This window comes from Falco rusticolus, chromosome 17 (genome assembly GCF_015220075.1).
Source record: "Falco rusticolus isolate bFalRus1 chromosome 17, bFalRus1.pri, whole genome shotgun sequence".
In the NCBI taxonomy this organism is placed as follows: Eukaryota; Metazoa; Chordata; class Aves; order Falconiformes; family Falconidae; genus Falco; species Falco rusticolus.
The window spans coordinates 2,541,983-2,569,070 of NC_051203.1; the positions used below are offsets into that span (position 1 = coordinate 2,541,983).

Below are 27,088 nucleotides of genomic sequence, written 5' to 3' on the forward strand. Positions count from 1 at the left end.
AAAAGCAGTTTAAAATATTCACCCCCAGCTGTCCAGCTCCCCCAGCCGCGGGCCCGTGTGCATTAAAAACCCCCACTGTCCCCCAGCCCACCACCCCAGCTCCTGTGAGGTCTCCCAGGGGTGCAGAGCACGGCTAAGGAGGTGAAGGCCAGATAAGGGGGGGCTGTGCCCCACTGCCCTGAGACCCCTGCAGCTCTGTCACCCCCAGCTCCCTGGGGGGAGCAGGGATGTGGGACCTGCTGAGCGTTCAGCCATTGGTACAGCCACATTATTTCCCCATCCCACCCCACTCCATGCCTGGACCCCCCCCTAAACCAACACCAGCAGCAGCTAAACACATCAAAAGCAGATGCTTCCCCCTCCCAGAAAACATTTCCTCGCCACGGGAAGCCCCCGGGCCCAGGGGACACCCTGTGGCTTAGTTGGAGTCGCTGAAGTGTGTGAAGAGCATCTCATGGCCTTAACTCAAGCAGCACGTCTGTCTCCGTCAGGGCCAGGGTGAGTGCCCACTCCAGCACGCAGAGCTCCTCATCCTCATCAGAGCTCTCTGAGGGAGAAGGGCTGAACACCTGCAGCACAGGAGGGGGGATGAGCCCCGGCCTCCGGCGGTGTTACACGGCCGTGCCGTGCCCCAGCCCCCCAGCACATGCTGTCCCACTTACAGCGGGCATCCTCGGCCACCGCTGCCTGCGCTGCAGTGGCTGCCTGGCAGGCACCTCATGCAGGTAGATGCAGTCTGACTTGAACGGGCAGTGGCCAGAGTTCTGGACAAAGAACTTGCACCTGATTTTCCTGTGGGATTCAAGGCACAGTTGTGTGCGTGGCTCCTGGAGCAACACAGAGCCTGCAGCCTGCAGTGCCACACACTCACCCTGTCCGCGCCTTGAAGGTTTTGATGAGCTTCTCCTTCTCCTCCGCATCCGAGACCCAGTATTTGTTGGGGATGTAGTAACTGGAGGTGATCCGGCACTCTGGGCAGGCCCTGGGTGAAGGCAATGGGTGCAGGCGGGTGTCCCAAAAAGGGAACAAGGAACATGGGTGGTCCCACCACCACAGCCTCATCCAGCATCCCCGTCTCCATCACAAGTCCCAAGAGCCTGTTCCCACAGGAAAGTCACTCCAATCCCAAAGCTACATCACCAGACCCAAGGAAGAATTTCAGGGTGCAGAAGGGGTGGCACATCCCCGTCCCCACTCACTTGATGACCATGCTCTGGAAGTCCCGGCTGCGACGCCACTTGCGGATGCAGCCCACGCAGTACGCGTGGCTGCAGTTCGGGAGGATCCCAAAGAGCCGCTCCTCTGGCAGTGGCTTCTCATACACACGGTCCATGCAGATGCCGCACACCACGGCCTCGCTCCGAGCCCTCAGCACCGCAGTGGGGACCAGGGCTGCCGCAGCGCCCGGCTCCATCGTGACCTGCAAGCAGAGCGGCACAGCATTGCAGCCCTCCAGCTCCATCACTGCCCCGGCCTAGGGGACTGATGTGGGGCGATGGGACCCCCCCAGCCACAGGAGACCCCCAAGCTTACCTTGGCAGGGTCAGTCCGTGTCACCGTCTCCACCACTGCCTCTCTGGGGTCGGAGGAGTTTGGATCCAGTCCCAGCCCTTGGGGCTGGGAGCCTGCAGGCAGGGGAGCTCTTAGAGGCGAAAAGCACATCCCACCCCATCATCGCGGCTTAGCAGTTAAGGTCCCCACCCTAAAAAAAGCTGTTAAGAGCTTTCCACAGCCCCAGGTGGGCCCTGCCCCGAGACGGAGGGAGGGGGATTGGGGTCAAGGGCAGAAACATGCACAGGATGCTCCGCTGCGACCACCCCGGTATCCTCAGCCCCCGCCGGTCCCCTGGGCACCTACCTGAAGCACCCTGAGCTCCTGCAGGGACAAATTCTCTGCTGATGGCCCCACGGGGGGCACTATCAGGTGCTGAGATGTTCTTGTCTTTCTCTTTCTCCTTAACCTCCGCGCTTGGCAACTTGAAGGGCACATGCCTCACGCTGGGGACAGGGTGGGCCGAGCTGCGCCGTGCTACCCCCCAGCCCCCGCCCCCTGCTGTGGGCACACTGCCAGGCTGCGAGCCCCAGCGGCCGGGGGGCACGGGGCCATGGCGGGTTCCCACTGGCACTGGGTCATCCTGGATGTGCTGGTAGCTGGAGGAGCCCAGGGACAGACAGAGGGTCAGCCCAGCATGACACCTCCTGGCTCCCAAGCCCATCCTCGTGGCGTCAGGCCCCCTCCTCGCCGCCCCTTACCTGCAGCACTCTCCATAGCTGCAAAACCCGCTCTGGAAGTACCTGCAGATCTGGACTGATTTTCTATCGTGAGAGAAGCGGCAGTTCTGGCCCCATCGGCAGGATCCGCGGGCAAAATTCCTGCCAGTCGGAGAAGCCACGTGGCCGGGCTCAGAGCCCCCCTCCAGCCCCGCTCCGCCGGCCACCCCACCCCCCGGGTACCAGCGGTGCCTGGATGGGGCCATATTTTCGGAGCCCCCAGGCTGGTGTCTGGGCACCGGAGCTCCCACCGAGGGCAGAGCCCAGCAGAGCGCCGGGGCTCTCCTCACCCCATCCAGCCTTATTTCCCAGCTAATTGCAAAGCAAACAAAGCCCAGGGCTGCGCCAGCCGAGGGCCACGAGCCTGGGGGCTCCCCCCGGAGCATGGAGACGAGCCAGGGGTACGGGGCAGGCTCTGGCTCCCCATGGGGGCACGGAAGGGGCAGGAGCCCTTGGCTTGGGGCTGGCAGGGAGGGGTGCCCAGCCAGCACGCTGCCAGGGACCCCCAGCTCCAGCAGGAGGGCCAGCCGGACGCACGGGCTGCGCTCCCCCCAGCCCCACAGCCTCCAGGAGAAATGGGAAATGGCAGGGGGTGGGGGGGTGGGGTTCAAAGGCATCACAAACCACTCTGCTCCCACAGCGAAAGGCTTGCAGCCCCATCTCCAGCCTACACACCCCCCCCAAGCTGCTCCCAGCCACCCCCCCACCAAGCCCTACCTGCACGGGGGTCTCAGACAGTCCCCCCGGGCCCTTAACACCCCAGATGCCACCAGCGAGCCTGGCTCCATCTCGTCCCCAGCAGACAAGAGGGCAGGGCGATCTCCAGGGCTATTTATGGCCTTGGGTGGCGTCCTGTTTTCGGCTGCGATAGCGTTAATTTTCCTCCTAGTAGCCGGTACTGTGCTGTGTTTGGGATTTAGGATGACAATAACATTGATAACACACTATGTTTTACTTGTTGCTATGTGGTGTTTACACTAGTCAAGGACTTTGCAGCTCTTCACACTACCCTGCCAGCAGGGAGGCCAGGGGGGCACAAGAAACTGGGAGGGGACACAGTTGGGACAGCTGGTCCGAACTGGCCAAAGAGATATTCTGTACCATATGATGATATATATGCTGAGTATATAAATTAGCTGGCTGGGGGCCGCTGCTCAGGGACTGGCTGGGCATCAGTCGGTGGGTGGTGAGCAACTGCATTGTGCATCCCTCGCTTTGCATGTTCTAATTCTTCTTCCTCTTCGTCTTCTTCCTATTATTACTATTACCGTCCCTTCCTTTTCTGTCCTATTAAATTGTCTTTATCTGAGCCCATGAATTTTACTTTTTTCGGGTTCTCTCCCCCGTCCCGCTGCGGGGGGAGCGAGAGGGCAGCTGCGTGGCATTTCGCTGCCTGCCGGGTTAAACCCCAACAGATAGGGGCTGGTGGGTGCAGCTGGTGCCCACCTGGGTGATTGTCACCTGCCCGGCAGGCCCAGCACCTCAACCCTCACCCTGCTGCTGCCCCCACCCCACCTGGGACCTTCAGGGCTTTCTGTGGCCCCAGCCGCATGGGGAAGGCTGGGGCAGTGGCACAGCTTGGGGAAGTGCCAAGTGCTTGGACACCCTGACGGGGGGCAGAGAGGGCAGCCTGGCGGGCTGCAGCCGGTCCCTGCAAACCCTGGGGTGCTCAGACGCGGCCAAGAGCAGAGGCCGGTGCCAGCACACGGCTGGGCTGTCCCTGAGCCCATCCTTGCCCACCTTGGGGTGGCTACGGCCCCGCTCAGCTCATTGCCCAGCTTCACCCCGCAGCAAGGGCTACGGCAAAAATTTGGGACAGGGGGCTCTGAGGCTGGGACCCTGCTCACGACCGGCTCTTGCTGCCTTTAGGTTTGATGGCAAGAGCAGGCAGGAAAAAACACAGCAGCTACAAGACCTGGGAAGCACAGAGACCCGGGAGTCGTGGCAAATCCCTGGAAATCACAGCAAATCCAGCCTCTGATGGAAAATCATCGCTTCTGATGGAAACCCTCCCAAAGGGCAGCCCCCCAGGGGCCGAGAGAAATCCCCCAGAGAAAGGCCGGATGCGAAAAGGTTCTTAAATATTTACTTCAGATTTATTTAAAGTCAAGTCAGTTTGTGGACACTATTTATATTATTAAAAACACTTGGAGGTTTGTACTTCTAGCAAAAATATACATTTCAGTTTGAGGGTTGTTACACTGCTGAGGAGGGAAGAGCAAAAAGTTCCCCAGGTGATGAGTCCTGCATGCCGGCCACAGCAGGGGCTGCCCCTGGGGGCTTTGGAAGGACAAATCCCCCGGGCCTCGGTCCAGCACACACGCTTCTCTGGTGCCTTCCCCAAGAGGGCTTCAAAGTGCTTTAGAAACGGTAATTCATAACACCCCTGCGAGGTAGGGAGGGGAAGGGGCTGGGCGGGCAGAGGGCAGGGAAACTGAGGCACGGCAAGGAGCCGGAGAGCGGCAGCAGGGGCAGGTTTGGGACCGACCAGCCCTGCGACACGGAGGGGAAGCCCAGCACTCTTCCCCTTCGGATTTTAAAGGAATTATTGCACCAGGGAAATCTGCTACCCTGAAGAGGAGGAAAATAAAATAAAACCGACTAATTTGCTCCCACAACCCCTCCTTGGAATATCAGTATTTTAAAAAGGCTGCTCGGGACACATGGGACCACGAGCTGCAGACAGGGAAGCGCCACTTCTTAAGTCAGACACCACCACCCTGAGAGGGGACAGAGCCCTTCTCGGGTCCATCCTCTCTCCCAGAGCCCGGGGGACGCAGCCCCCCATGCGGGGGTCTGTCCCGGGCACCGGCAGCACCACGGCATCACTACAGCTGCGAGAAGTTGTGAGGTAAAGTCCCCAAACAGCCCTGGGTTCGGGCAGGCCTGGAGCCTGGAGCTGTCCCTGCACTCGGGACAGCGGCAGGGGACAGGGCAGCTGCCCTGACACGGCTGCACTCGCCGGGAAGCTCCTGCTCACCTCGAGCATCCCACCCTCTCCCTCTCCTTTTCTGAATACTTGGCATTGACGCTGTGTTTTACAGCTGCAAAGCACTTTGCAACCGATGCGCTAATTAATCCTCCTGCTCCCCCTCTGAGCAGAGACAATCCAGCTCTTTCACAGAGGGGAAACTGAGGCAGGGCAGTTGACAGACAGGTCACCGCCCCTTCAGTACCGGCAGCGCCGGCTGTGGCTTTCCCTTTGCTGGTGCTGCCGAAGCCTTTGCTTGCACCAGTGCTCACAGGAGCCGTACTGGGGAGCCTCTGCTGCCTGCGCTGCCCTGCAAAACCCCCAGAGCCCCCCCGGCCGGGGAAGGGATCCGCAGGACAAGCCGCCAGCCCTGTCACCTAAACCCTGACCAGTCCCAGGCCAGTCCCTGGCCCTGCACAGAGTTTCTGGTAACTCCCGTCTGTGCAGAACAGCCTGGGCGAGCACACAGACTCCAGCCTCTGCTCTGAAGGCGAATTTTTGTAAATCAAACCGTTTCCCTCCCACCTCCCCTTCCCCTCCCTCTCGCGTATTGAGGTGCCGAGGGGCAGGCTCCCTCTGGAAGCGGGGTACCAGGAGCGAGGGCTCACACCCAGCACTCAGGGGAAGGCAGAGATCACACAATCACCCTGGAGACAGGAATACGCCGCACAGCGAGGAGGGGCGGCAGCTGAGGGGCTCTGCTAGGACAGCCCTACCCGTCTTCAAATACTCTGGCTTTTCTTTGGGAAAGAGAGAAACAACTTTTCATTACACTGTCCTAGACTTCACAGCTCAGGACTATGTCTTCAGAGTGCAATATGAAAAAGAAAATAAAAACACGCCGTAAGCGCAGTTGCTGGCCCCACCGAATACCCGCACCGCACTCGGGTCTCCGAATGACCAGAGCACCCCCCACCCCCCCAGGCTGCTGCAGGAACCCCACAACCTGGGCCGTGTAAACCGCCCGGCCGCTCCAGGGGCCCCGGGGAGCAGCTGAAGAGCTGGGCCGTAGTAACGGAAACAGTAGCTTATGATTTGCCTTTGTAAATTCGTTAGTGTGTGTTAACGGAAGCCCTGGCCTAGCAGGTGGTGGCTGCAAAATCTTATGGCATCTTGCCCTATGTACCGTATGTCAGGGGCACGTAGAAAAGAATTTCCAGTAGAAGAAATGGAAGACACGGGGAAAGGATTTCTTTGCTTCTGTACAAAGAGTCTTGATGGGAATCCATGGCTTCATTCTCATAAATAACAGGTCCTTAGTACATGTCCTTGTAGATCTCCTGCAGAAGCGGGTGAAGAGATGTCTCCGTCTCTGTCTTCTTGATCTTCTGCACCAGCTGGGCGTGCTCTGTCACCAGCTGCCGCAGGTCGGCCATCTTCTGCAGCAGCTTGGGGAAGAGGTACTGGGCATCGGGGTGGTTAGACTGCAGGTGAAACTCCAGCGCTTGCAGGATGTTGTCTTGGATCTTCTCCACCTGCTTCACGTTCATCAGGCCAGGACGGTCTGTGGGGAGGAAGCACAGCAGCTGTAGCGTTTTGGTGCAGCCCTCCAAAGCACACGCTCCTCCTGGGGACAGGGAGACGGGGACAGTAACCCACCCACCGTGACTCCAGCCTTGTCAATCAGACAAGGGGAGAAGTGTGCCCTGGGACAACACATCCCACAGCAGCACACGAGGAGGAGATGCCACTCCCGGTTCTTGCTCCAAGCTTGCTAAGCATCACTGCCACGGGGAAGCTCTGGTTTTCGAACTGCTCGGTTTCCCTCTCGTCCCCCTAAGCCACCCCTGGCTGACCTCAGGGCAGCTGCAGCTCAGCCCCCCCCCAAACCACCTCTAAATACGGGAGAACTCTCCCTGACACTCACGTGGCCGAAAGCGCCCGCTCACCTCCGCACAGGATAATGGCAGCCACAAACAGAGACAGGTCACTGTCATCCAGCTCCAGCGCGTTGAACTTCACAGCAAACTCAAATTTGGGCTCCATGATCTCGCTGAAGGGCTTGCGCAGGCTACGCAGGAACTCGCGGGTCACAAAGCCGTTCCCGTTGGCCACCAGCAGCCCATCCTTGTTCATGATAGAGGCCAGCATGGCGAAGATGGCCTCATGCACCCCGTACTTCAGCAGAGTCACTTGGTCGTTCAAGTAGAGGCCTAGGAAGCTGGGGATGCTCTTGGCGAACTCGGTGAGCTCCCGCACAGTCTCCACCGTGGTGCACTGGCAGCGGTAGAAGACGTGCACCCCGATCTCCTTGTAGGGGGGAATGCCATTCACTAGCTGTTTCCACACCAGCCCCTTTTCTGCCTGCCACAAGGTGTCCATGTCATGGATCACAAAAGGCTGCTTGAAAAAGAAGCAAGCAGTTAGGAACCTGCCGCGGCGACTGGAGATACCAGCCTCGCCAAGGACACTCGTGTTTGTCTGCCCGTCCCTTTGCTGCTCTCTCCCCACCGGGGCTGAGAGTGCCCGCGCAATCCGCACCCACCCGGAACAGCACGATGGGAATTTTCCCAGCAAAGGGCAGGATGTGCAGAGCCCACCTGGCTGCAGCTGGGAATTGGTGCATGGGGAACAGCTACAGCAGGAGGCAGATGTGCAGCACCTGCCAGAAAACAGCCCCCGCCGCGCTGGTCACGGCCAACCCTGCCTGCCCTGGGGAGGCAACTTACTGGTGTGCTGCTGGCCTTCCCGGTCAAGATACCTCTCGCCTTCTTTTTGGTCATGTTGAAATTTTTCAGGTAGGCGTTGTAGATGTGCTTGGAGAAAGCTTTCAGGTCGGCCACCTGTGGGTTCTGGCAGCTGATCTCGCTCGCCGTCAGCCCCGCCACCAGCTTCCTCTTCTCTGCCTCCGGCATGCGGCCGAAGCGGATTGCTGTGGGGCACCAACACCGGTGGGTCAGGACACTGAGGACAACCGCAGGAATTGCGTCCAGGGAAGCAGCTCTGCTTCTCCAGGGCTGCAGCTCCTCTGGCACTGACACCTTCATGAACCAGCCACTCCGCTAGCCTGGCCGACACAGCTCCCATCCCCACCCTCTGGGCTCTCGCACAAACCCTGCTGCCCACATAAACACCTCTGCTTGGCCAGGAACAAGACGGTCACACTTGAAGTTTAAAAATCCCAGCACAAAAGAGCCACCTGCGTGTCCAGGCCCCTCTGGGTCAACTTGTATGGCCTGTGCTGACAGCCAGCCTGCACGGTGGGAATGAACAGCCCCTTCTTGTACAGAAGAAGGGGAGGAAGAGCCAAAGGCTCAAAGCGTTGGGTTTGAAAGATGATTCCCTGGCAAGAAGGGAGCCACGGGATAACGCGAGCTACATACAGCCTCCCTGTGTGAACCCTTCGTAGAAGGGCAGATGGCCCCACGGCACCCACGGCCAGGCCTGTGGGCAGTGGTGACACTCACCGTTATGTGACATGCCCAGCGAGAGACATTTCTGGAAGCGGCAGTACTGGCACTTGTTCCGGTTCTTCTTCTGAATCTTGCAGCTCCTCTCGCACTTCTCGTACTCCAGCTTCATGCGGATCGTCCGGCGGAAGAATCCCTGCGGCACAGAGTGGGACATGGCGCAGAGGGACGAGGGAACAGCAGTGTTAGCACCTGTGGTTTGGGGACCAGGCTGGTTTATTATCCCCAGGAGCCTCACGGAGGTTCAGCTGGGTGAGGAGGAGCCCTGGGTCACCGACACAAACAGGGTCTCTGTTCCAAGGACAGGTCGTGCAGTGGGAGAAGGGGGCTGCAGAGAGGAAACCACGGAGGGAAGGCCAGGGTCTGGTGCCAGAGCCGCGTGTGTGATGCTGCCGGCAGCCAGCAGGGAGGGATGGAGGAACAAGCCTGCCCCAGCCTGCAGGAATGTCTGGCAGGACCTGGGCAGCTAATGCAGCCCCACTGGCATCTGCTGCGGGGGAAAGAATTTCGGAGGCACAACCCAGCTGCGGCCAGTGATCCCAGGGGGATAAACACATGGCTCACTGCTGATCTGCAGCAAAGAAAGCATCTTCAAAAGCAAAGCCAGGGTCCCTGTGGGGACAGATGGATTTGCCTTACAAAGTAAAGCACGACCGGGCACTATTTGGGCCATACACATCTCGGCTGCCTCTCCCAGGACAGTATCTGAGTGCTTGCAACACCCTCTGGACAACCTGCAGTAAAAAACTGCAAATGAGTTTTTTTACAATCAGTCAATCCCGCCTCCCTGTTTTGCTGCAAATCTAGGGATGGCATGGTCCCTGGGATCTAATCTCTGCCCGGTGTTGCTGAACCCAGCCCCCCCCAGGGTGTGCGTACCTTGCAGCCCTCACAGGCGTGCACACCATAGTGAAACCCCGAGGCTTTGTCTCCGCAGACCCTGCACTCCACGTTCAGTGCTCCCAAGGCCGCTTCCTCACAGCCCATCTGCAGTTGGTCCGATAGGGAGGGAGAGGAGCTCTGCGAAAGGTCTGCAAACACACAAAGGGATGTGTCCTTTCATGTAGTAGCCACAAATCCAGCATCTAACTCCTCCAGCCATGGGGCTGACGAGGGATTTCCAGCACTGTCCCAGCCTGCCGTTGGCATCGCATCTGGGCAGTTAACTGGCTGCAGGCAGATGCCGTATCCAGAGCCAAGAGTGCCCCGAGTGCACCCAGCAGCTGAGAGACTGCACATCAATACTGATTTCTTCCTTCTGGCATTCATGTCTAGGCAATGAAACCCAACCAGCAAATTTTATAATCCCCAGTCGGCAGGTGGCTGGCACGGGGCTGCCCAGCTGGAACGCCCAGGGCTCTGGGGGAGCCTCTTCAGCAGCAACAAATCTTCTCCCCCAGTTCCTACAATCAGTTTGCACTGAGGACTTCGAGAAGTGGCCAGAGAGGCATTCTCAGGCACCCTGGGAGTCCCCTCACTCTGGGGCACAATGTTACTGGCCTGTTCTTTTAACTCCCATCTCCCAACCTGCTGCCAATGGCTGTGCAGTGACTGCAGAGGAAGAAATAAGCCTCTCCATAACTTGGCTCTCGATGCGTTATTTCACAAAGGGAAGAGATTAAAACAAGCCAAACTCCATTCGTGGGCAGGTCCGCTGCCCTTGCAGCCGAGCACGCTGCCCGGAGGACGTGGATGCCTGTATGCTCTGGGGACAGATGAGCTCCCGTGGCTTCACTCACCTGTGTAGCTGCTCGAAGGCAGCGAGCTGTCTGGTCCTCCACTTGGGTCTGAGGCTCCACTTGCCACCATCACTGCCTCTTCCTCTTCCTCCTCCTTTTTCCTGACCTCAGGTACTTCCTCCTGTAGTTGTTCCATAATTGATCACCCCTCAGTGCCAAGACTGCAATCGCTGTCATAGCTCTGGCATCATCCGCGTCTATCCGAGATGGACCCTACCAGGCTGTTCCTGCTAGCCTGCGGGACAGAGGGAGAAACGCGCGGCCTCAGCTCTGAACGCCCACGCAGAGCACCTTAGCAGCAGGGCAGTGTGTAACCACGCCGGTCCTGCTCTGCTTGCTCTCCTTATCCAGGGAGACAAGCAGAACCTGGGACCTTTTAAAGGTCACTTTGTGTTCCGGTATAAACACTCTGTAGGACTCCAGGAAGCAAAAGCTCACCAGAATCATATTTAAAGCCCAGCAGACAGAGCCCTGATCACAAACCAGCCCAGACACCACCCAGGGATCTGGGCTCCCCAGCTTGCAAGTCCCACAGCAGAAAGAGTGCCCCCGGCAACGTCCCCCAGAGCTGCCGGTGCCCTGGGATGTCACGATGGTAGCCAAGACTGGGGTTTGACAGAGCCAACAGCACCAGAAAGATTAAGGTTGGGTTGGCTTCACCCTCCATCCCCACACAGCAGCTCCATGCCTGTAGATGGGGGATGCCGGGGAAGCAGGGCTCTGTGCAGCAGCAGGCGGTGGCTGAAAGCCCCCGGCCTGTGCAAGCCATCTGCAAGACCAATGGCTTCCTGCTGGCCCCCATGCTCACCCTCCTTCCCGTTACAGCGCTGCCAGTTACAGCATTTGTGTTTATTTTCACTCGTGTTGTAACTGGCCTCGGCTCCTCTGCCAAGAACTGCTGGGTTGAACGTGTTGCTGTTGCTCCGTGCAGCTGCCGGGCTGTGCTCAGCCACGGGGTCCAGCAGCGTGATCGTGAGGACCACACAATCCAGCTAGTGTCCTAATCCCGGGTTTCCTGTGGGAGGAACGGCCCCATCCTCCCCCTGCGCACTTCCGCTCCTTGTTTGCCTTAGTCCATCCCAAACAGCCCAGGAAAACCTCAAGCCGTGCAAGCGATGCATCACCGGTACCATGATCATGGCAGAGCTGTTCCCACCTCCCTCCTAACCGTGTCAGATCTTGCCTGAGTGTCCAGCTCATGCTGCAACATCCCGGCACTCATTTACTTCCAGATCTTCATTCCTAAACTGACTTCTGAGTAATTAATATCTCAAGCCCAGTTCATGTAGAGTTGCATCCACTACCTTAAAAGAGCTATTTTTAAGTGGAGAAAAATCCATCAAAAAAGCCACTGAAATCCAGCTTTCACCAGGAAAGCCTCAACGTGCAGGCACAAGTTAAACTCATGCAGCATCTTCAAGCCACCTGCCTGAATGTGAAGCGAGTAAGCTACTCGCAGGGGACTCGCACCAGGGCAGCCCCCACACGCTAGGATGGTCTGCACCCCCTGCCCAAGCCCACGCCACAGCACAGGGCTTGCTCAGGGAGGGCAGCAGTGACCCAGGACTCCCTGGGCTCGTTTTCCCTCCTGCAGCAGACCCTCACACCTGGCACTTTGAACTTGAGCCGCAGCCAGCTCCTTGGATTCGCTGGAAAGCCATCAGCGCTGAGCAAGGTCAGAGCTCCCTGCGAGATGAAGCAAGCAGCCGAGGGAGAGAACAAAACACGTGAGCGGGGAGGTTGAACGCAAACACGTTGCAAAGCCAGGACACAAGTCACGGCCTGGAGCCAGCGCTGCCTCGGAGCCTGGGTCTCCCACGGGTGAGGGGGCTTTTGCTTTTCCTCTCCATGCTGGCAATTCAGACTGCAGGGCAGATGGCTTTGTGTCCAGGAGAGGTATGTCAAAGGCAAACGCGACTGCCCTGCTCTCCTGTACAGCAGCAGCAGGCAGAGGGGTGCTTAGACAAGGGCAGAGCGCTCCCTTCCCGCGCCTCCACAAGAGCACTAAGGGACCATTGAAGGGCTGTGTTATCCTTGGCCTCCGCTCACACATCCCGCGCGGTGGGACATGGCACACAGGCAGGAACACCTATTCATCGGAGGGAGGAGGGTAACGAGCTTGATCGTTTTGAAGGCTATATATAAATGAATGTACAAACATCAGGAAAACGCTTTTGCCTGGAACAGCAGTTAGTGCGGGAAGCTCGCGGCAGGAGAAACTAGTCTACAGTGGAAAATACATCCAGCAGCAGCTTAACGAGCTTCTTATTAGCTCTCCTTTGTCCCAGCATCCAGCACAGCCACCTGCTTTAAGCCCAGTGCAGATCGAGCCCTCTGCTTTGCCCCAGATCCCTCATGGCACAGTGCCGCTGGAACAACGTGGACATACCCCTTCAGCGGCATCCCTGGCATGCTGTCCTCTATGCATCGGGTCTACTCAGGGCTGCGTACTCCTGAGGTGGCAGTGAGTTTGTGACACACAGCTTTGCTCCTCAAAACCCACCAAAGCAACTCAAAACTGTGCTGGGACTTGGTGTGCCTGGAGATAGGCATACAGCCCTGAGAAGAGGGAAAGCAGAGGGAAAGCAGAGGGCAATATGTACACAGACAGCAACACCAGGCACCAGCTAAGGCTCCCCATGTGCCCACAGGCATTACGGGAAGGATAAGGATTCAGGTCCCACCCTTCAAGAGTGGCTGGACAGCCAGAGAGAGAAAAGTTTTCACCAGAAGGCTCCGAATGTATTGTTTTAATATCTCCTTGCAGGCCAAGAGTACAGGGGCCTGGGCCGAGGGAAGCTGAGCGAGCTGTTTGCACACCTGCCTTTCCCTTTCCCATTTCCCTGGTTTCTAAACCACAGAGATAGAGGGAGAGGAGGGGGGAAAAGGGATTGATTTCAACAGGAGGCTGCACCCCCTGCCTTCAGAAAATGAAAGGCCAAGGCAGCCACCACCACCTGGATGAAAGGCAGGGCACAGGCTGTGCCTGCACACCCCGGCACGGAGCGAGCCGGCTTGGCAGGGCCCCCAGAAAGATGCAGACCCCCCGCCCTCCCCTCCGAGCCGGCAGCACGCAGAGACTGGGATTTTCCAAGGTTTCACACACACTCCTCCATGCCCCTGCCAGCCCTGCGGTTCAGAGCTGGGTGTCCTGGGAAGCTGGAGCTCCCAGAGGTTGGTCCAAACTCTGTCCCTCTGAGCACGAGGAGGGACCTGCCCTGCCAGCACAGCCACGGGCAGGGTTGTCACAGCCCTGCATCTCGGCGGGACGGTACGGGGGATGGCTGCCTGGAAGGCAGTCGATGGCCAAAGGGCCCATCTCAACCCCAGGACCTATCCAGCGGTTCGGTGCCTCCACATCCAGCTGCCAAGCAGGCAGAGCCAGAGGAGGGACAACCTGGTCTCCTCCCCTTGGCTAAAAAGCCACCCATGGGAGCACAGCACACAAGCTTTGAGCTGCAGGGAGAAGCCAGATTCCTGACTGGAGTAGCCACCCCCTTTTTCCATTTGGCAGCTGTCACAGGGCAGCGATGGAAAGAGAGGATGGAAACAAGGACGGGGACCTTGAATTCCTTCCTAAGCTTCTCCGGAGAAACCGGCAAAGCTGTTTCCCTTCCTCTTCCTACAGGATGGGAACTAGCAAGAGGACAGGCATCTCGTGACTTGTTCTGCCCTTGCCTCAACCCCCGCTCCAAGGAGCTTTGGTGACCCTGGCTGAGATAGCCACCTCCCTCCTGGGAGCCTGCAGCCGGCGGAGGGTGGGTTTGTTTGCTGGCTCCAGGCTTGGGCAGATGCCTGCTGGCTGCCCCGCTCCCACACTGCAAACAGCACGGGCAGCAGGTTTATCTTTACTAGAAGCAGAAGCTGGCATCTATGCCAAGCTAAACCGTACAGTGGGAACGGGGTGAGACATGGCACAACGAGAGGAGGAAAAACCACAGGAATAAAAATTAAAATGAGACAAATCTTCAGCGTGGACCCCCTGCAAGAAGGCAGTACTTCTCCACAGCCAAACAAGATCCGAGCCTCCATTCATCAGCCCACAGCTTGTGCCCTTTTGGCCCGGCAGCTCCTCACCGCTGACTGGCATGTAGACCTTGGAGCCAAGTTCAGAGAAGCAGAGAAGAGTCCCACACGCAAAGTGCCACAAGGAGGAGATGTGTGTTTCAACACAGACACCCAGGTGCTGGCAGCCAGACAGCCACCAAACCAGAGAAGGAAGTGCTTGTAATGAGAAGGACCTCATGTTTTCAACCAGGCCTAGTTTCAGTGATGGTGAGCTCAAACAAAAGACAATTTTGGTGTGTTCATGGAGGTGGAGAGAGGACAACTGTCTCCATTCCTCTCCAGGAGAGCAGAGATTTATTTCTAATATAGTTATACAGATGTCCCCCGCTTCAGTCCGGAGTGTCACCTCACAAGATCCCTCTCTGCAAGTCAGGAGTTTCCAGGTAAAGCAAAGTGCCAAAAAAAAAGTCCAAACCTACCAAGGGCCAAGCCAGAGAGTCTATGGGCTCAAAGCAGTTGTTCAAGTTACTGTAAAAGAGGTCACCAGGAATCACAAAGTAAAGCAATTTACCACAGGAGCACTTCAGGCTTGCGTTTTTATTCCTCTGGACAAAAATATTAGCCAAATTCACAGGCAACAAAGTGAATCCTTTTGGAAGGGGCAAGACGAGAACTCAGCCCTCTCTACAGCAGCACCTTCTGTGACATGTAGCGCATATCGAATCCACAAACAAAAACTGAAATGAATCCATTAAAAAATGTGATTGTTGCTTGTTGGCCATCATTTGCAAGCATCCCTTGGGTTCTGGCACTGCTTCAGTATCTGCTGATCAAGTACCAGTTTCTTTTCCTCCTCCTACACGTCCGCTACTACTACTAAAAGCCAAAGAAGAGCTAAGCAGATGCTGCAGTACAGGAAAGGTAACTAAGTGCACAAAACAGGAGAGCCAAACATTGAAAACATGTTTGGTTTTGTTCCTGAAAGATGAACATATCCCCTCATTAGCTAATGAGATGTCAGCAACACTTAATACCCAAGTGCTTGCTCCCTTACTCAAAGTCTTGGCTGCAAGGCAAGCTACACGCTGAAATGGACTACTAGAGCTAGCAAGGAAGAGCCCTTCCACGCAGCCCTGGCCAGTGCTGACACGTGAGGGCCAGATCTTCCCCTTGAACCATCTCTGGCCAGCCACGGCCCCATGCCCCAGTCCAGTCCTGTGAACCCCCCGACGCTGCCCTGTGCGGGCTACCTGTGTTTCACCAAGTGTGATCCCAGCCGACTAAACAGCAGGGTGCTGCCAGAGCGGCTATTACCGCGTTGCTACTAATTACTCAGGAACATGTGACAGAGGGTGCAGGAGGTTCCCTCACTTGCCTTGAGCAGCCAGGCTTGCCAAAATGAATCACATATCTACAGTGTGTTTTAACTCACCCACTTCCTGGACACTGAGGAGGGGGAAGGTTAAAAAGCTTACAAAACTCGCCAGACTCTTCTCTTTTTGTACCACAGCTGATGCTGTCCCCCAAACCAGGTTATGATATTTTGCTCCAAAAGGAACTTCCTGCTTGCTCACGTGTGCTGTTTTTTTCCAGAGAACAAGAGGTATCACAGAAACAGAAGCAAGTCAGACTTTGGGCAATGAATTCAAAGCACATGCAAAAGGGGGGTCCTGCCTGGCTGCTCTTCTCTTTCAATCCATCCATCAGGAGCTGCAAACATCCCTGGCTCCAGCAGCTCCAAGCACATAGCAGATGTGCTCTGAAATCTTGAGATGGCAGGTACTGGGAGAAGGTTAATGCTCCTACAACAATCATCCCTGCACACCTTTCCAGTGGAGAGACTCCCTGCCCTCCTCAGCCTCTGATGAGCCGGGCTCCACCACTGCCTTTTGCAGAAGAGGTAACAGCAGGGCGGGAAGTAAAAAGCCGAGCAGTTGTTAGCTTTTACTTGAAGTCCTGCTTCATGACCTTCAGCAAATCCTGTCAACCCCCACACCTCCATTTGCTTCATCATAAAAAAAAAAAACCCCACCCTAACCCCGACCTACCCCCCCAAAAAAAAACAGCCCAGGACTTTTACAGTGCTTCCTTCCTGATCCTTTCCTTGCTGCATTAGCTCACAGAGCTGGCATGTTTTGGAAGCACAGAGGAACATATCGATGCCAAGCGTTACTGTTTATTCCTGTATTACAGATTTGGACACCGGTTCGCAGTCACGCTCGCAACTCTGGCTGCCTCAGCCGCAGGTCAGCACACCCCACTGCTTGTGACCGTCTTCTCCTGTTGTACATTCCTAAACGAAGCATCTCTAGGATTACTTTCAGCAAATAAACTGGCACATCTCATCCTGGCAGTTGCTGACTGATATTTGTGTTTTGCTGTCAACCCAGGACAGGCCAGAGCACCCAGGATCTGCCCCACTGGAATGAGGACCACAGCCACGAAACAAGCAGGTACCAGACAGGTGACACCACCGGGGCTTCTCAGAGCTTGAAACAGCACAGAAGTGTTGCTATTTGAGAAGGTCTTTAAGTTTGCTAAGGAGAGAGGATCATCCCCACCGCACCCCCGGGTACAGCAGAGGTGGCTGTAAAGCCATGGCACTGCTTTGGGAACACGGCTGCAAACCGAGCACGCACGCTGCTAAGAGAGAGGCACAGAGCAGCTTGCACAGGGCTGCAGAGATGGCTGAGTGTCCGCAGGGAACGCTGAACCCACGGGCTTGCTCCCGTCTCCTGGTAGGACTAGGGACCCACCACCCAGCCCAGCAACTCCGATTTGTGCTCCTCCAGCAGCCTCCACTTGCTGCTCCACTGGTGCCAGCTTTCACATCCCTGCTTCTTCTCTGAAAATCCCAGGTGGCTTCTCTGGCACATATTCCCTTTTCCTTTACCAAGCCGAAGGTGAAGAGGTTGACGGCTCAAAGAACCCACCAAACCACTGTAAGCTGATGCTTTCCAAAATCCCTGAAGTCTTGTGCTTTACTCCAGGGCACTGGGTTAGCTTACGGCCCCCTTGTCCTCCCGGACCTGAGGAGGACACATGGAAAGATCTGGTTTCAGGAACATCAGTAATTATAGCACCGGGCTGACGAGGGAGGGGAGCTCACGGGAACAGCAACAACACTCCCAAAGGCAAACAGTGGGCACAGGGTGTTACAGACTCAGAGCAGCGTTTAAATGGAAAACCAGGGAAGCGTCAAGTGGAACAAGCTGTCACTGCAATCAGGAGCACTGCTGGCAGTGATTTAGGCTGTCATTTGGCAGTGCTGCGCACACCAGGACTCATCTTACTTTTCCCTGAAGTCTCAGTGTTGCTGGGACACCAGCAAGTGTCACCTCTGCTTTGGATGGGGCAATCAGCTCCCCAGAAAAGCAACAAGGGGTAGAAAAGCAGCAGCAGGCCAATGCGTCGCTCTGGATCACACACATGTGCGTGCAGCCTGCCATCGGGAGCCAACTACCCGGCAGGCCAGCAAATTTTATTGCTAGGCTGCCAGTGCTCTCAGATCCAGGAAAACGCCCACAAAAACAGTAGCAAGCCTTCTCTTCTTTGCAGCGACAGAGATTTTAGATCCCATGGGCTGACCAAGAAAAAAATATAAATAAAATAAATGCACCAGCCTGTAAGTTTTGTTATGCTTACACTCGGACTCCCAGAAAAGCGCTACTGGTTTTGTAGACCTTAGCAAAATATCCTGGGCACCAGCCACGCCGCTCTGATCCCAGGATGCAGCTGACAGTGAGCGATTATGCCCAGGCACAAGTTCAGATGATTCAGCAGGGCCTGGGGACATACGCACCGAAGCGGTTAGAAAAAAAAAAAATCACCATGTTCGCTGCACCTCCAGTTCAACCACAAGGCAGGAAAAAAAGAGGGAGGCCGAGTTTGGCTGGATACATCTCCATATGGAAAACTCCAGAGAACATTAGAATAACTTTGCTACACAAACTAGTTCAATAGCCTCTCAGGGAACTAGAGGGGAATGATGTTTCCTTACTATTTTTGGCCACATTCACACACCAAGAGCTGACTGGAGGAACAGAAGTTTCCCTGCATTTTCAGCAGCGATACAAGCAGCAATCATATCAGCGTGATCCTGCCAAGACTCCTCTGTCAATGAGGGATGGCAGTGTCCTCTGACCATTTGGATTTCCACCTCTGCCCCTAGAAAACAAAATGCTCGAGCAAAGCATCAGCACCTTTCATAACATCCTCATGTCTTTGGCACTATCTTGGGGGTACAGAGAGAGCAGCAGAGGCACACAGCAAACCAGTGACCACCACTACCCAACAGCCAGCTGCTGGGAGCTCAGCAGGCTCCACCAGCTTCAGCCCCAAGCTCACGCTCACCAGCTACCCTTTTCCAGAGATCCCTGTGTCCCAAAGTTCCACAACGCAACACCTACCCCATGCACATCAGAACCCATGTATTTTTTTTCAGAGATGCGGGTCTCTGACCATCAGCCCTCACGGGGTTAACAGCCCTTGAAGGTCCAACAGCTCTAGCAGAATCCATAAAATCAACTTAAAGGTGAAAAGCAGATTTGGGCATTTTCAGAAATATTCCAGGCTTGCATTAAGGTGAAATCAAGAGCTGCACCAAAAAAAACGTTTGTAAAAGGTCAGGCAGGATAGGGGTTTGAGCTTAGGTTCCCATCACCGAGGTGACTGCACAAAACACTGCTTATTTTCACGCCATTTCACCCGTCCTCTCTTCAGCCTGACAAAGCCTTTTCCTAATGAGACATTCATTAGGCAGTAGTATGGTTCATAGCAAAGTTTGTCTTGACAGACCATCAGGGCAATGCTTCCCTACCAGCTCAGGTAGGAAAGCTCATCTGCCCATTTAAACTACCAGAACCGTTTCCTGTCTCCATCCCACATCTACATTACAGGGTTGAATGTACATGTTCTGGTTTTTGCTATTCCAACTTCCAGTTTCCAGGCCAGGGTAAACCAGAAAATGCAGCATGAGGGCAACGATTCTGGTTAGCATGGACATTATCTGGCTGTTGCTCTCCACAAGCCTCAGAGATACGTTCTGGCTTGACCCAGCACCACAAGAAATGTTTGTGTTTCTGGCTTGTGCTTTTACCCTGCCACCTCACCCCCAGTGAGGATTCCCCTGCAAACCACGACTGCTGCAAAACCCAAACCTTTGAGCAGAACCTGTCCACGGGGATCCCCAGGGAAGCATTCCGACACACACATGCACTGCAGGGCCCTTTGCAAAGCCAGTTCGAAAGATCTGACTCAAATGATGTCTGATGTTCACAAGCTCTTGGCCAAACCTTGGAGGACACAGACATTTTCCAGACGCTATGATCATAACAGCGAATATTAGAGCATTTCAAGAAGGCTTCCTGAAACTAAGATACATCTTGAACCACTTCTGCTCTAAACCCTTCCTGCAATCAAGCATGGCCCAGTGAACGTCATCCCAAAACATTTATTTTGGGGAAGATGCATTTCACAATCTCCTTGACCAAAAGGCTTCATATTGGCATCAATCATTCCACGCCAAACTCTGCTTTGGGAAAGTAATTTCCTAGGCATTCTGCCAATGCAAGTGGATTTCAGACTATAAAATAAAATTAGTTCTACAGAAAAATCTTATTTGTACTCACTATTGAAATCACTTCTGCTTGTCTAGACTTTCCCAGAGTCTCCAAAATTATTGCAGCAGTGATAAGCAGTATATCCCTGAATAATGACACTTCTAGAAAAGCAGAGATTGCTCTGCAGCGCCTGATGAGAAAGCAGCTACACAGCCTGACAAATCTGTGGCTATCAGCAAGGGCAGTCATTCCTGCTAGGAAGAAAGAGAGCCAATACAAATCACAAAATAAACCAACATCTTTAAAATTTCATAGTCAGGGCAAGCCAGCCTGGGTTCTGGCAGCAAATAACCTTTCAGGCATAAGCACTGTAACATTATCTCATCCAATTAAAAAATCATTTGCATGTCAGGTCCCTGCTGCACAAAGAAGCCCAAGAGTCTAATGTTGTGCTAATTCCTCTGTCTCTAAAAACATTTGCACATTTCCAGTTCATAATTCAATAGCCACAGATGAAATATTCCCCGAAAGGCAGTAAGATGTACTGTACAAAAATACATATTTGTCAACGGGCAACACACTAGAGAGATGGAGACCATTAACATCAGTAAGCAATTCTGTACAACAATGCTCTTCTGATCAGCAAAGCCTCATGCGGCTCATTACAAAATCCTCTCCACGCCCGGCGACGATCCTTGGAAGTCCATGTCTCGAATGCCAGAACAGAGACAACACAACAGTTGCACAAACTTGACACAGAAAACATCTCCATCCAGCTAAACACCTTAGACGTGTGTCGCGGCAAAAATAAACCCACCCTCTACGCGCAGCCAGCACCAGCACCGATAGAAGATACGTGCAGCATCTGAGTGCAGCATGACCGCAGCGAAGACTTTCAGGCATCGCTTCAGAGGTCTGCAGGCAAGACAACATCCACCCCAGCCCATGCTGACCACCTCCTCCAAACCCCTGTCCTCGCTCTGCTGCAACCTGCTCAGCTTTGTCCCGGTAATGCAGTTACACAGCGCTAGACGGTATTGGTACTGCTGCCAGACCTGCACAGCCAGATCCGTTAGGTGACTGGTTACCCAAGTATGGGGCCTGCTCTCATGTGCCCTCCCCAGCCTACAAGAGTCAATTTCAGTCAAAAAAAAAAAAAAAAAATCAGTGAAATAACCAAACATTAAGTCACTATACTCTGACGGAAACAGTTGGCTTAGAAGAACAGGATTTGACCACGATACTCACAGCGTACTCCTAAGCATAAATCCATAAAGATCATATTCAGAAACTGAACAAAACTAAGGCATAGAGTCCAAAATTGAAAAGAAACTTAAATTTAAGCTCGTGGACACAAGTGAAACTTGCTGAAAGCAAGCCACACTACCTAGGCTCTTCCCTACCCCAAGTTTTTAAAAACATACGTAGGATAAGTGCTTTGGTAGACTGCCCGCGTGCGAAAGGGAAGGGTTACCTCTCCGGAGCAGCTGTTCCTGTCTGCCTGTCGCTGAAAGCCACCGTTCAGTTACCATGTCAGCACAGAGAGCTGAAAACTGAAGTAATCTGCAAGAGAACACAACACGAATTTCCACGGCTGTGCTGAAGGCCAGATATTTATGCCTCTGGGAGAACTGGGCTGGATCCAGCAACAGCTCTGAAATTTAAACACACACTCCCTCTACCGCATGCTGAAACCATAGGCTGGGGTGACACCCCCGGTGCTGCGGGGAGGTGGCAGGGACAGCCGCCACGTGCGATTGCAGCAGTCTCCCCCAGGCTCTGGCAGCTTCTGCAAACCGGGAGGTAAAGCAAACCCCTGGGTGACCCGTCAAAGATGGCCCCAGTGCCTCACCAGGCTTTGAGCATCACAATGTCACCTTTACCTTAGGTCACCTGCAGCCAGAGGCCGACGACCCCAAGCTTTTATGACAATGCATGAATCTGATGCTAGAAAAAGGGCTGTGGTGGCCATAAGGTGGCTTGTTTACTCAGCTTGCTTAATCCACCCTTAAGAGGCTGCCACTGCAGCCTCATTAAAGTTAGTGCAACTTTAATGAACTTGCCTCTCAGGTGGTTGAAACTTAAGGATTCGACAGAGTTCATTCACTCTTCTTGGTTTTCCTGATAACTTTGCAAATAGCCTTGTATGAATTTCAGGCTCAGGAGAGCAGTAAGAAACCAACACTAAAAAAGAAAACGGCTTACGAGGCTTTGAACTAGAGGACTTGGGAGAAAATATGTTCTATTTTTAGACACAGTTATGCAGACTAACTGGACTAACATATTAAACAAAGATGTTGCGAACATGATGCTACTTGAACCCATGTACCCTCCCTGACATTACCCAGGCTTAGCTGCTCCTCCCAGCCCCATGGAAAAGCCCCGTTTCGTATCGCTACCTGCAACATGGGATGATTTGCAAGGCAGCCAAGCGCTGGCAACGAACCCAGCATCACCAGCCCCCTGACGAGAGGGGCAAGCCAGCAAGTTCAGGGCAGAGAGTGAATCCCACCCAGTGCCGCACGCCCTCCTGCACCTCCCAGGTCTGACACGGCACTGAGAGCTGCAGCTGCTCAGAAGAGGGTGAAAAAAACAAAGCAAATCCTCTGCCCCAGAAGCCGAGGCTCCCGCCACACTACCACAAGCATGGAGAGTGCTCCCCATGCTGCCAAGCAGCCCAGGTACAGCCAGGGGAGGGCATGAGTGTAAGATCTAAAAAAATAACCCCAGTCCCTTGCACAGGAGCATCATTTGCATCAGGATCACTCTTTCTCATAGTTGGTGACACAAAAATCACAGCCCCCCCCTTGAAAAAAGCAACTGCCCTCAGGTTACAGCCGGGGGGGCTGAGACAAGCCTGCCCGAAGGTCAGCTGGTGAGGGAAGGAGCACAGATCCAGCACCCAGCCCTCCGCTTTAGCAGGGGCCATAAAACCGCACACAGTAACTTCACTTTCACAATAGGACATCAAAACTATCACGAGTTTCTCATCCCCTCCCTCCCAAAATGGAAGGCAGCTTTTCTGAACACCCCGGATAGTTTTTCTTTAACCTTCCTGATGAGAAACAACAATGAAGTCATTACAATCCCACTGGCACATCAGGAGAGGGCTTTCTTCATCTCCACCAGCAATAAAGCCCATCCCTGATTCAGTAACAAAGTGTAACGTTGACAGTGTCAAGGAGGGCATGAATCACTCTGAGCTCTTTCCCATGGCGGATCAGAGCACTTAGCTGCTGCCAGAGACCTGAGAATTAAAACTAAATTACTGGCTCACCTCATCCTGCTCACAGCTAAATGCCAGGGCATGCCCCATCACCATCACACACAAGGCAATACTTGCACCAGCTCAGCAGGGTACGGAGGGAGCCTGCCAGCACATCCCTCCCGAAAGCTTCCTCTTGTATCCCTGGCTGACACACGGTAAAGTGACGGAGAAAGCTCCCACCTCAGCACAGCCTGGAGCACGTCTGTACCAGAAGGGGAAAAGGATTCTCCGCTGAAGGCAGCGAGGGAGTTTGCGCAAAGAGAGACGGCAGGAGGAGGGAGCAGAAATGAGAAACGGGGCACAGGCTGCTTCAACGAGCAAGTCACCGTTTTGAGAGACCAACACTGCTACCAGCCTTGGCACTCCGATTTATGGGGCGGCCGCTGCTGCATCCTCTTTCCACGCTCAGATCCCTCTGCATCACCGCAACGGATGTTGCCCAGATCCTACAGCATGTCCAAAGCCTGTTTGCCTCTCTGCCCACCCACAGCCCATTCACAGGGGCTTTCCCAACACGTAGAGGCTCAACAGATCGATTCCTTCCCACAAGCACAATCGTCGCTCGCGTGCAGGAGGCCTCCCAGCACAGCTGTTGAAGGGGAAGGTGGCCAAGGCTGAGATAAACTACACCCGGACACTGTTTGAAGCCACGCAGACACAATACAGTCGATGACAGACAGATGCTTTGGAAAAAGCATAAATGGGATGGTCACAGAGGGTGTGTATTCTCTCCTGCTCCACTGACAAGCTGCATCTTCAGCTGCTTTTCCTCTCTGTGCCTTGATTTTCCCAGGCACACAAACACGCCTACCTCGTAAATGGGTTTTGAACCTTCATTCACTGGCTTCCATAAATAGGTTGGAGGCTCTCTGATCATAAACAAATAGGGCTGCTCAACATCCCTTGAGGTGTGTCAGTGCACACAAACTTTTGGAAGCATAGCAAGGCCAGGAGGCCTTTTGACCACACGAAAAAGGAGAGGTCAAAATTCATCTGGGGAGGAACAACAGGATCCTAGCGGGTTATAAAAATAGAGCTTGGAGCTAGCCAACAAGGAAGGAAAAAACGCAACAGGTTGGTAGAACAAATGAGGCTAGGAAGCGGGAGGTGAAAGGAAATTAGGTCTCTTGCTTCAAGGTCCCGTCACCTACTTCTGCATGCTCAACCTTTCCACTAGGATTTTTTACAAGCGCTTTTAAAGCTAATTAAAAGTTACACTCAGCCAAGCCAGCATGCAGGTACCACCTTCCTGCATTCGGCTACGAGCGCTGGCAGCGCAGGACAAGCCACTTCGTGCAGAACACTCAAGAGCTTTAGAGCTGCTGTTTAATAAAGGTGGCAGTTCCCCTACTTCATACGTGGGAAAACCACGGCACAAAAAGTAAACATCTTTCATCTGGGATCTCAGGGGAAGCAGGAGCAGAATGTGGAGATACAAGGGATGAGAAAAGGACTCTCAGATCCTTTCTCCCCGAGCAACCCCCCACCTGACGCACCACTGATGGACCATCCTGACCCTCTTACTTCTCCTCCTTCCAGCCCCAGACCCCAGCAGTGCCCCTCACTGGTACCGTAAAACCACAGGGCAATTCCCCCTCTGCCTCTCACCCCTGGGAGAGGAGAAAGGCAGACTGTCCCCCCAGCCTCCTCCGTATGGGCCACATCCTATCCTCTGTCTTCCCTGATTTCCCAAGCAGGAATGACAGCCCGCACCCCAAAGTCAGCGATGTGTCCCTGCCCTCCCGGCCCCCTCCAAATCGCTGTCCCCAAAGTCCCTTCCTACCTCCTCATGCTCAGAGCCACGCCACCAGAGCTCCCTGTCCCTTCCACCCCTCAGAAAGCCCCCCATGCACCCCATCTCCTCGGTCCTGCACCCACAGAGAGCCCCCGTTCCCCAGCCTCGTCCCCCACCCCACAGCACAGCCTGCCCCTCCACCCCACGCCTGCCGCCCACCTTCCGTCCTCTGCACGGTCAATGTCCCACACCCCCTGTCCCCCCATCCCCTGTCCCCTCTCACATGCACACACTGCCCCCCCCGTCCCCGCACACCCCCCCTGTCCCCCCTCACACACGCTCCCTGTGCCCTCACATGTCCTGTCCCCCCTCACACACACACAGTCCCCACACACGCTCTCCGTCTCCCCCCCCCTCCGCACACAACCCCCGTCCCCCCTCACACACACCCTGTCCCCTCCTGTCCCCTCACACCCCCTGTCCCCCCTCACACAACCCCTGTCCCCTCCTGTCCCCTCATACCCCCTGTCCCCCCTCACACAACCTCTGTCCCCTCCTGTCCCCTCATACCCCCTGTCCCCCCTCACACAACCTCTGTCCCCTCCTGTCCCCTCATACCCCCTGTCCCCCCTCACACACACCCTGTCCCCTCCTGTCCCCTCACACCCCCTGTCCCCCCTCACACACACCCTGTCCCCTCCTGTCCCCTCACACCCCCTGTCCCCCCTCACACAACCCCTGCCCCCTCCTGTCCCCTCACACCCCCTGTCCCCCCTCACACAACCCCTGCCCCCTCCTGTCCCCTCACACACACCTCGTCCCCCCTCACACACACCTCGTCCCCTCCTGTCCCCTCACACTGCCCCCTCCCCTCACACACCCCGTCCCCTCACACACCCCCTGTCCCCTCACACTGCCCCCTCCCCTCACACACACCCTGTCCCCCCTCACACCCCCCCTTGTCCCCTCCTGTCCCCTCACACGCCTCCTGTCGCCCCTCACACACCCCCTGTCCCCTCACATGCCCCCCGTCCCCCCTCACACACACCCCACACGTCCCCTGTTCCCTCACGACCCCCACCGTCCCCACTGTCCCGCCCCGTGCCCACGTCCCCCCGCGCCGCCCCGGCCCCGCTCACCTCCCGCCGTGGCCCCGCTCCGGGCCCGCCGCTCCCCCCCGCCGCCGCCGCCGGCGGCGGCGCCCTGCTGCCCCCCACCCCCTTACGTCACCGCGCCCGCCCTGACGCCACCGCAGCCCCAGCGCCCGCAGCCAATCACCGCCGCCGGGAAGTCGTTACCGCGTCACCACGGCAACGGCCCAAGCCCGCCCCCACCCGCGGCGCCCCCTGGCGGGCGCGGACTACCCACCACCACTGCCCAGCGGGCGCGGGGCCTCATGGGAAATGTAGGCGCTGCTCGCGGGGCATGCTGGGTAGGGAGCGCGGCGCGGGGCAGGCGCAAAATGGCGGCGGGTGGCGGCTGCAGGAGGCGCTAGGACTTTCAGGGACCGGCCCCCTGCGCACAGGGGCGCCTCAGTAGGGCCTGCTGCCCCTAGGCGGTACGGCCACCCTGCCCCAGTGCCTGCGGCCTGCCCTGCCGCGGCTCCAGGGACCGGCCGCTGAGCCCCAGCCTCCCCCGGGGTCTTTGCTGCCGTGCAGGGAGAGGGGGCCATGGCTGTGCGGCGCGGCCAGGTGGGGGGCTTGGTCCTGCCGGGACCACCTGTGGGGGCAGAGGGGACAGCAGCCTCCCGGGGGCCTCCCCACCGGTCAGTGGGGAGGTCAGGATCCTGACACTCCCGGGGTAGGCCCGAGGAGGTCGGGATCCCGGCCTTCCTGCGACAGGCCCGAGAAGAGTCCCAGGGGAGTGCTGAGCGCCGTGTCACGGGCAGGGTGGCTCATCTGGGGGCCCGCAGAAACCAGGCCGGGCATGTGCTGCTGTGCCCTGGCCGGGCAGCCCTGCACAGGAACCCCAGCAGTGCCCAGAATGGTCCGACCAGTGTGGGGAGGGCGCAGAGATGTGTCTCACACAATGAAACCGAGACCTGAGGTCCAAAGAGTGCTGAGACTGACATCAAATGATTAAGAGGTTCATAAAATCAAATGTATTGTTAGAGGTTTGAGTTGAAG

At 55.9% G+C, this 27,088-nt stretch overlaps 2 protein-coding genes across 3 annotated transcripts; both read right to left on the reverse strand.

The window, feature by feature from the left end:
• Nucleotides 1-89: 89 nt before the first annotated feature.
• LOC119158423 (probable E3 ubiquitin-protein ligase makorin-1) lies at nt 90-3,256 on the reverse strand. Its single transcript, XM_037410312.1, has 8 exons — nt 2,988-3,256; nt 2,253-2,372; nt 1,858-2,150; nt 1,534-1,625; nt 1,200-1,420; nt 872-982; nt 663-792; nt 90-569 (listed from the first exon to the last, which is right to left on the reverse strand). The coding sequence occupies exons 1-8, from the start codon at nt 3,056-3,058 to the stop codon at nt 453-455; spliced, it is 1,155 nt and encodes a 384-aa protein (XP_037266209.1). The 5' UTR covers nt 3,059-3,256; the 3' UTR covers nt 90-452.
• Nucleotides 3,257-4,344: 1,088 nt separating this feature from the next.
• PPARD (peroxisome proliferator activated receptor delta) lies at nt 4,345-26,153 on the reverse strand. 2 transcript variants are annotated; one of them, XM_037410311.1, is made up of 8 exons: nt 26,102-26,153; nt 21,434-21,522; nt 10,391-10,625; nt 9,531-9,682; nt 8,649-8,787; nt 7,911-8,113; nt 7,131-7,581; nt 4,345-6,745 (listed from the first exon to the last, which is right to left on the reverse strand). In XM_037410311.1, exons 3-8 carry the CDS (start codon nt 10,524-10,526, stop codon nt 6,498-6,500), a joined length of 1,329 nt encoding a protein of 442 aa, XP_037266208.1. In that variant the 5' UTR covers nt 10,527-10,625; nt 21,434-21,522; nt 26,102-26,153; the 3' UTR covers nt 4,345-6,497. The 2 variants fall into 2 exon arrangements, with proteins under 2 accessions (XP_037266208.1, XP_037266207.1); XM_037410310.1 differs by having other exon boundaries at nt 7,131-7,584.
• Nucleotides 26,154-27,088: the final 935 nt, after the last annotated feature.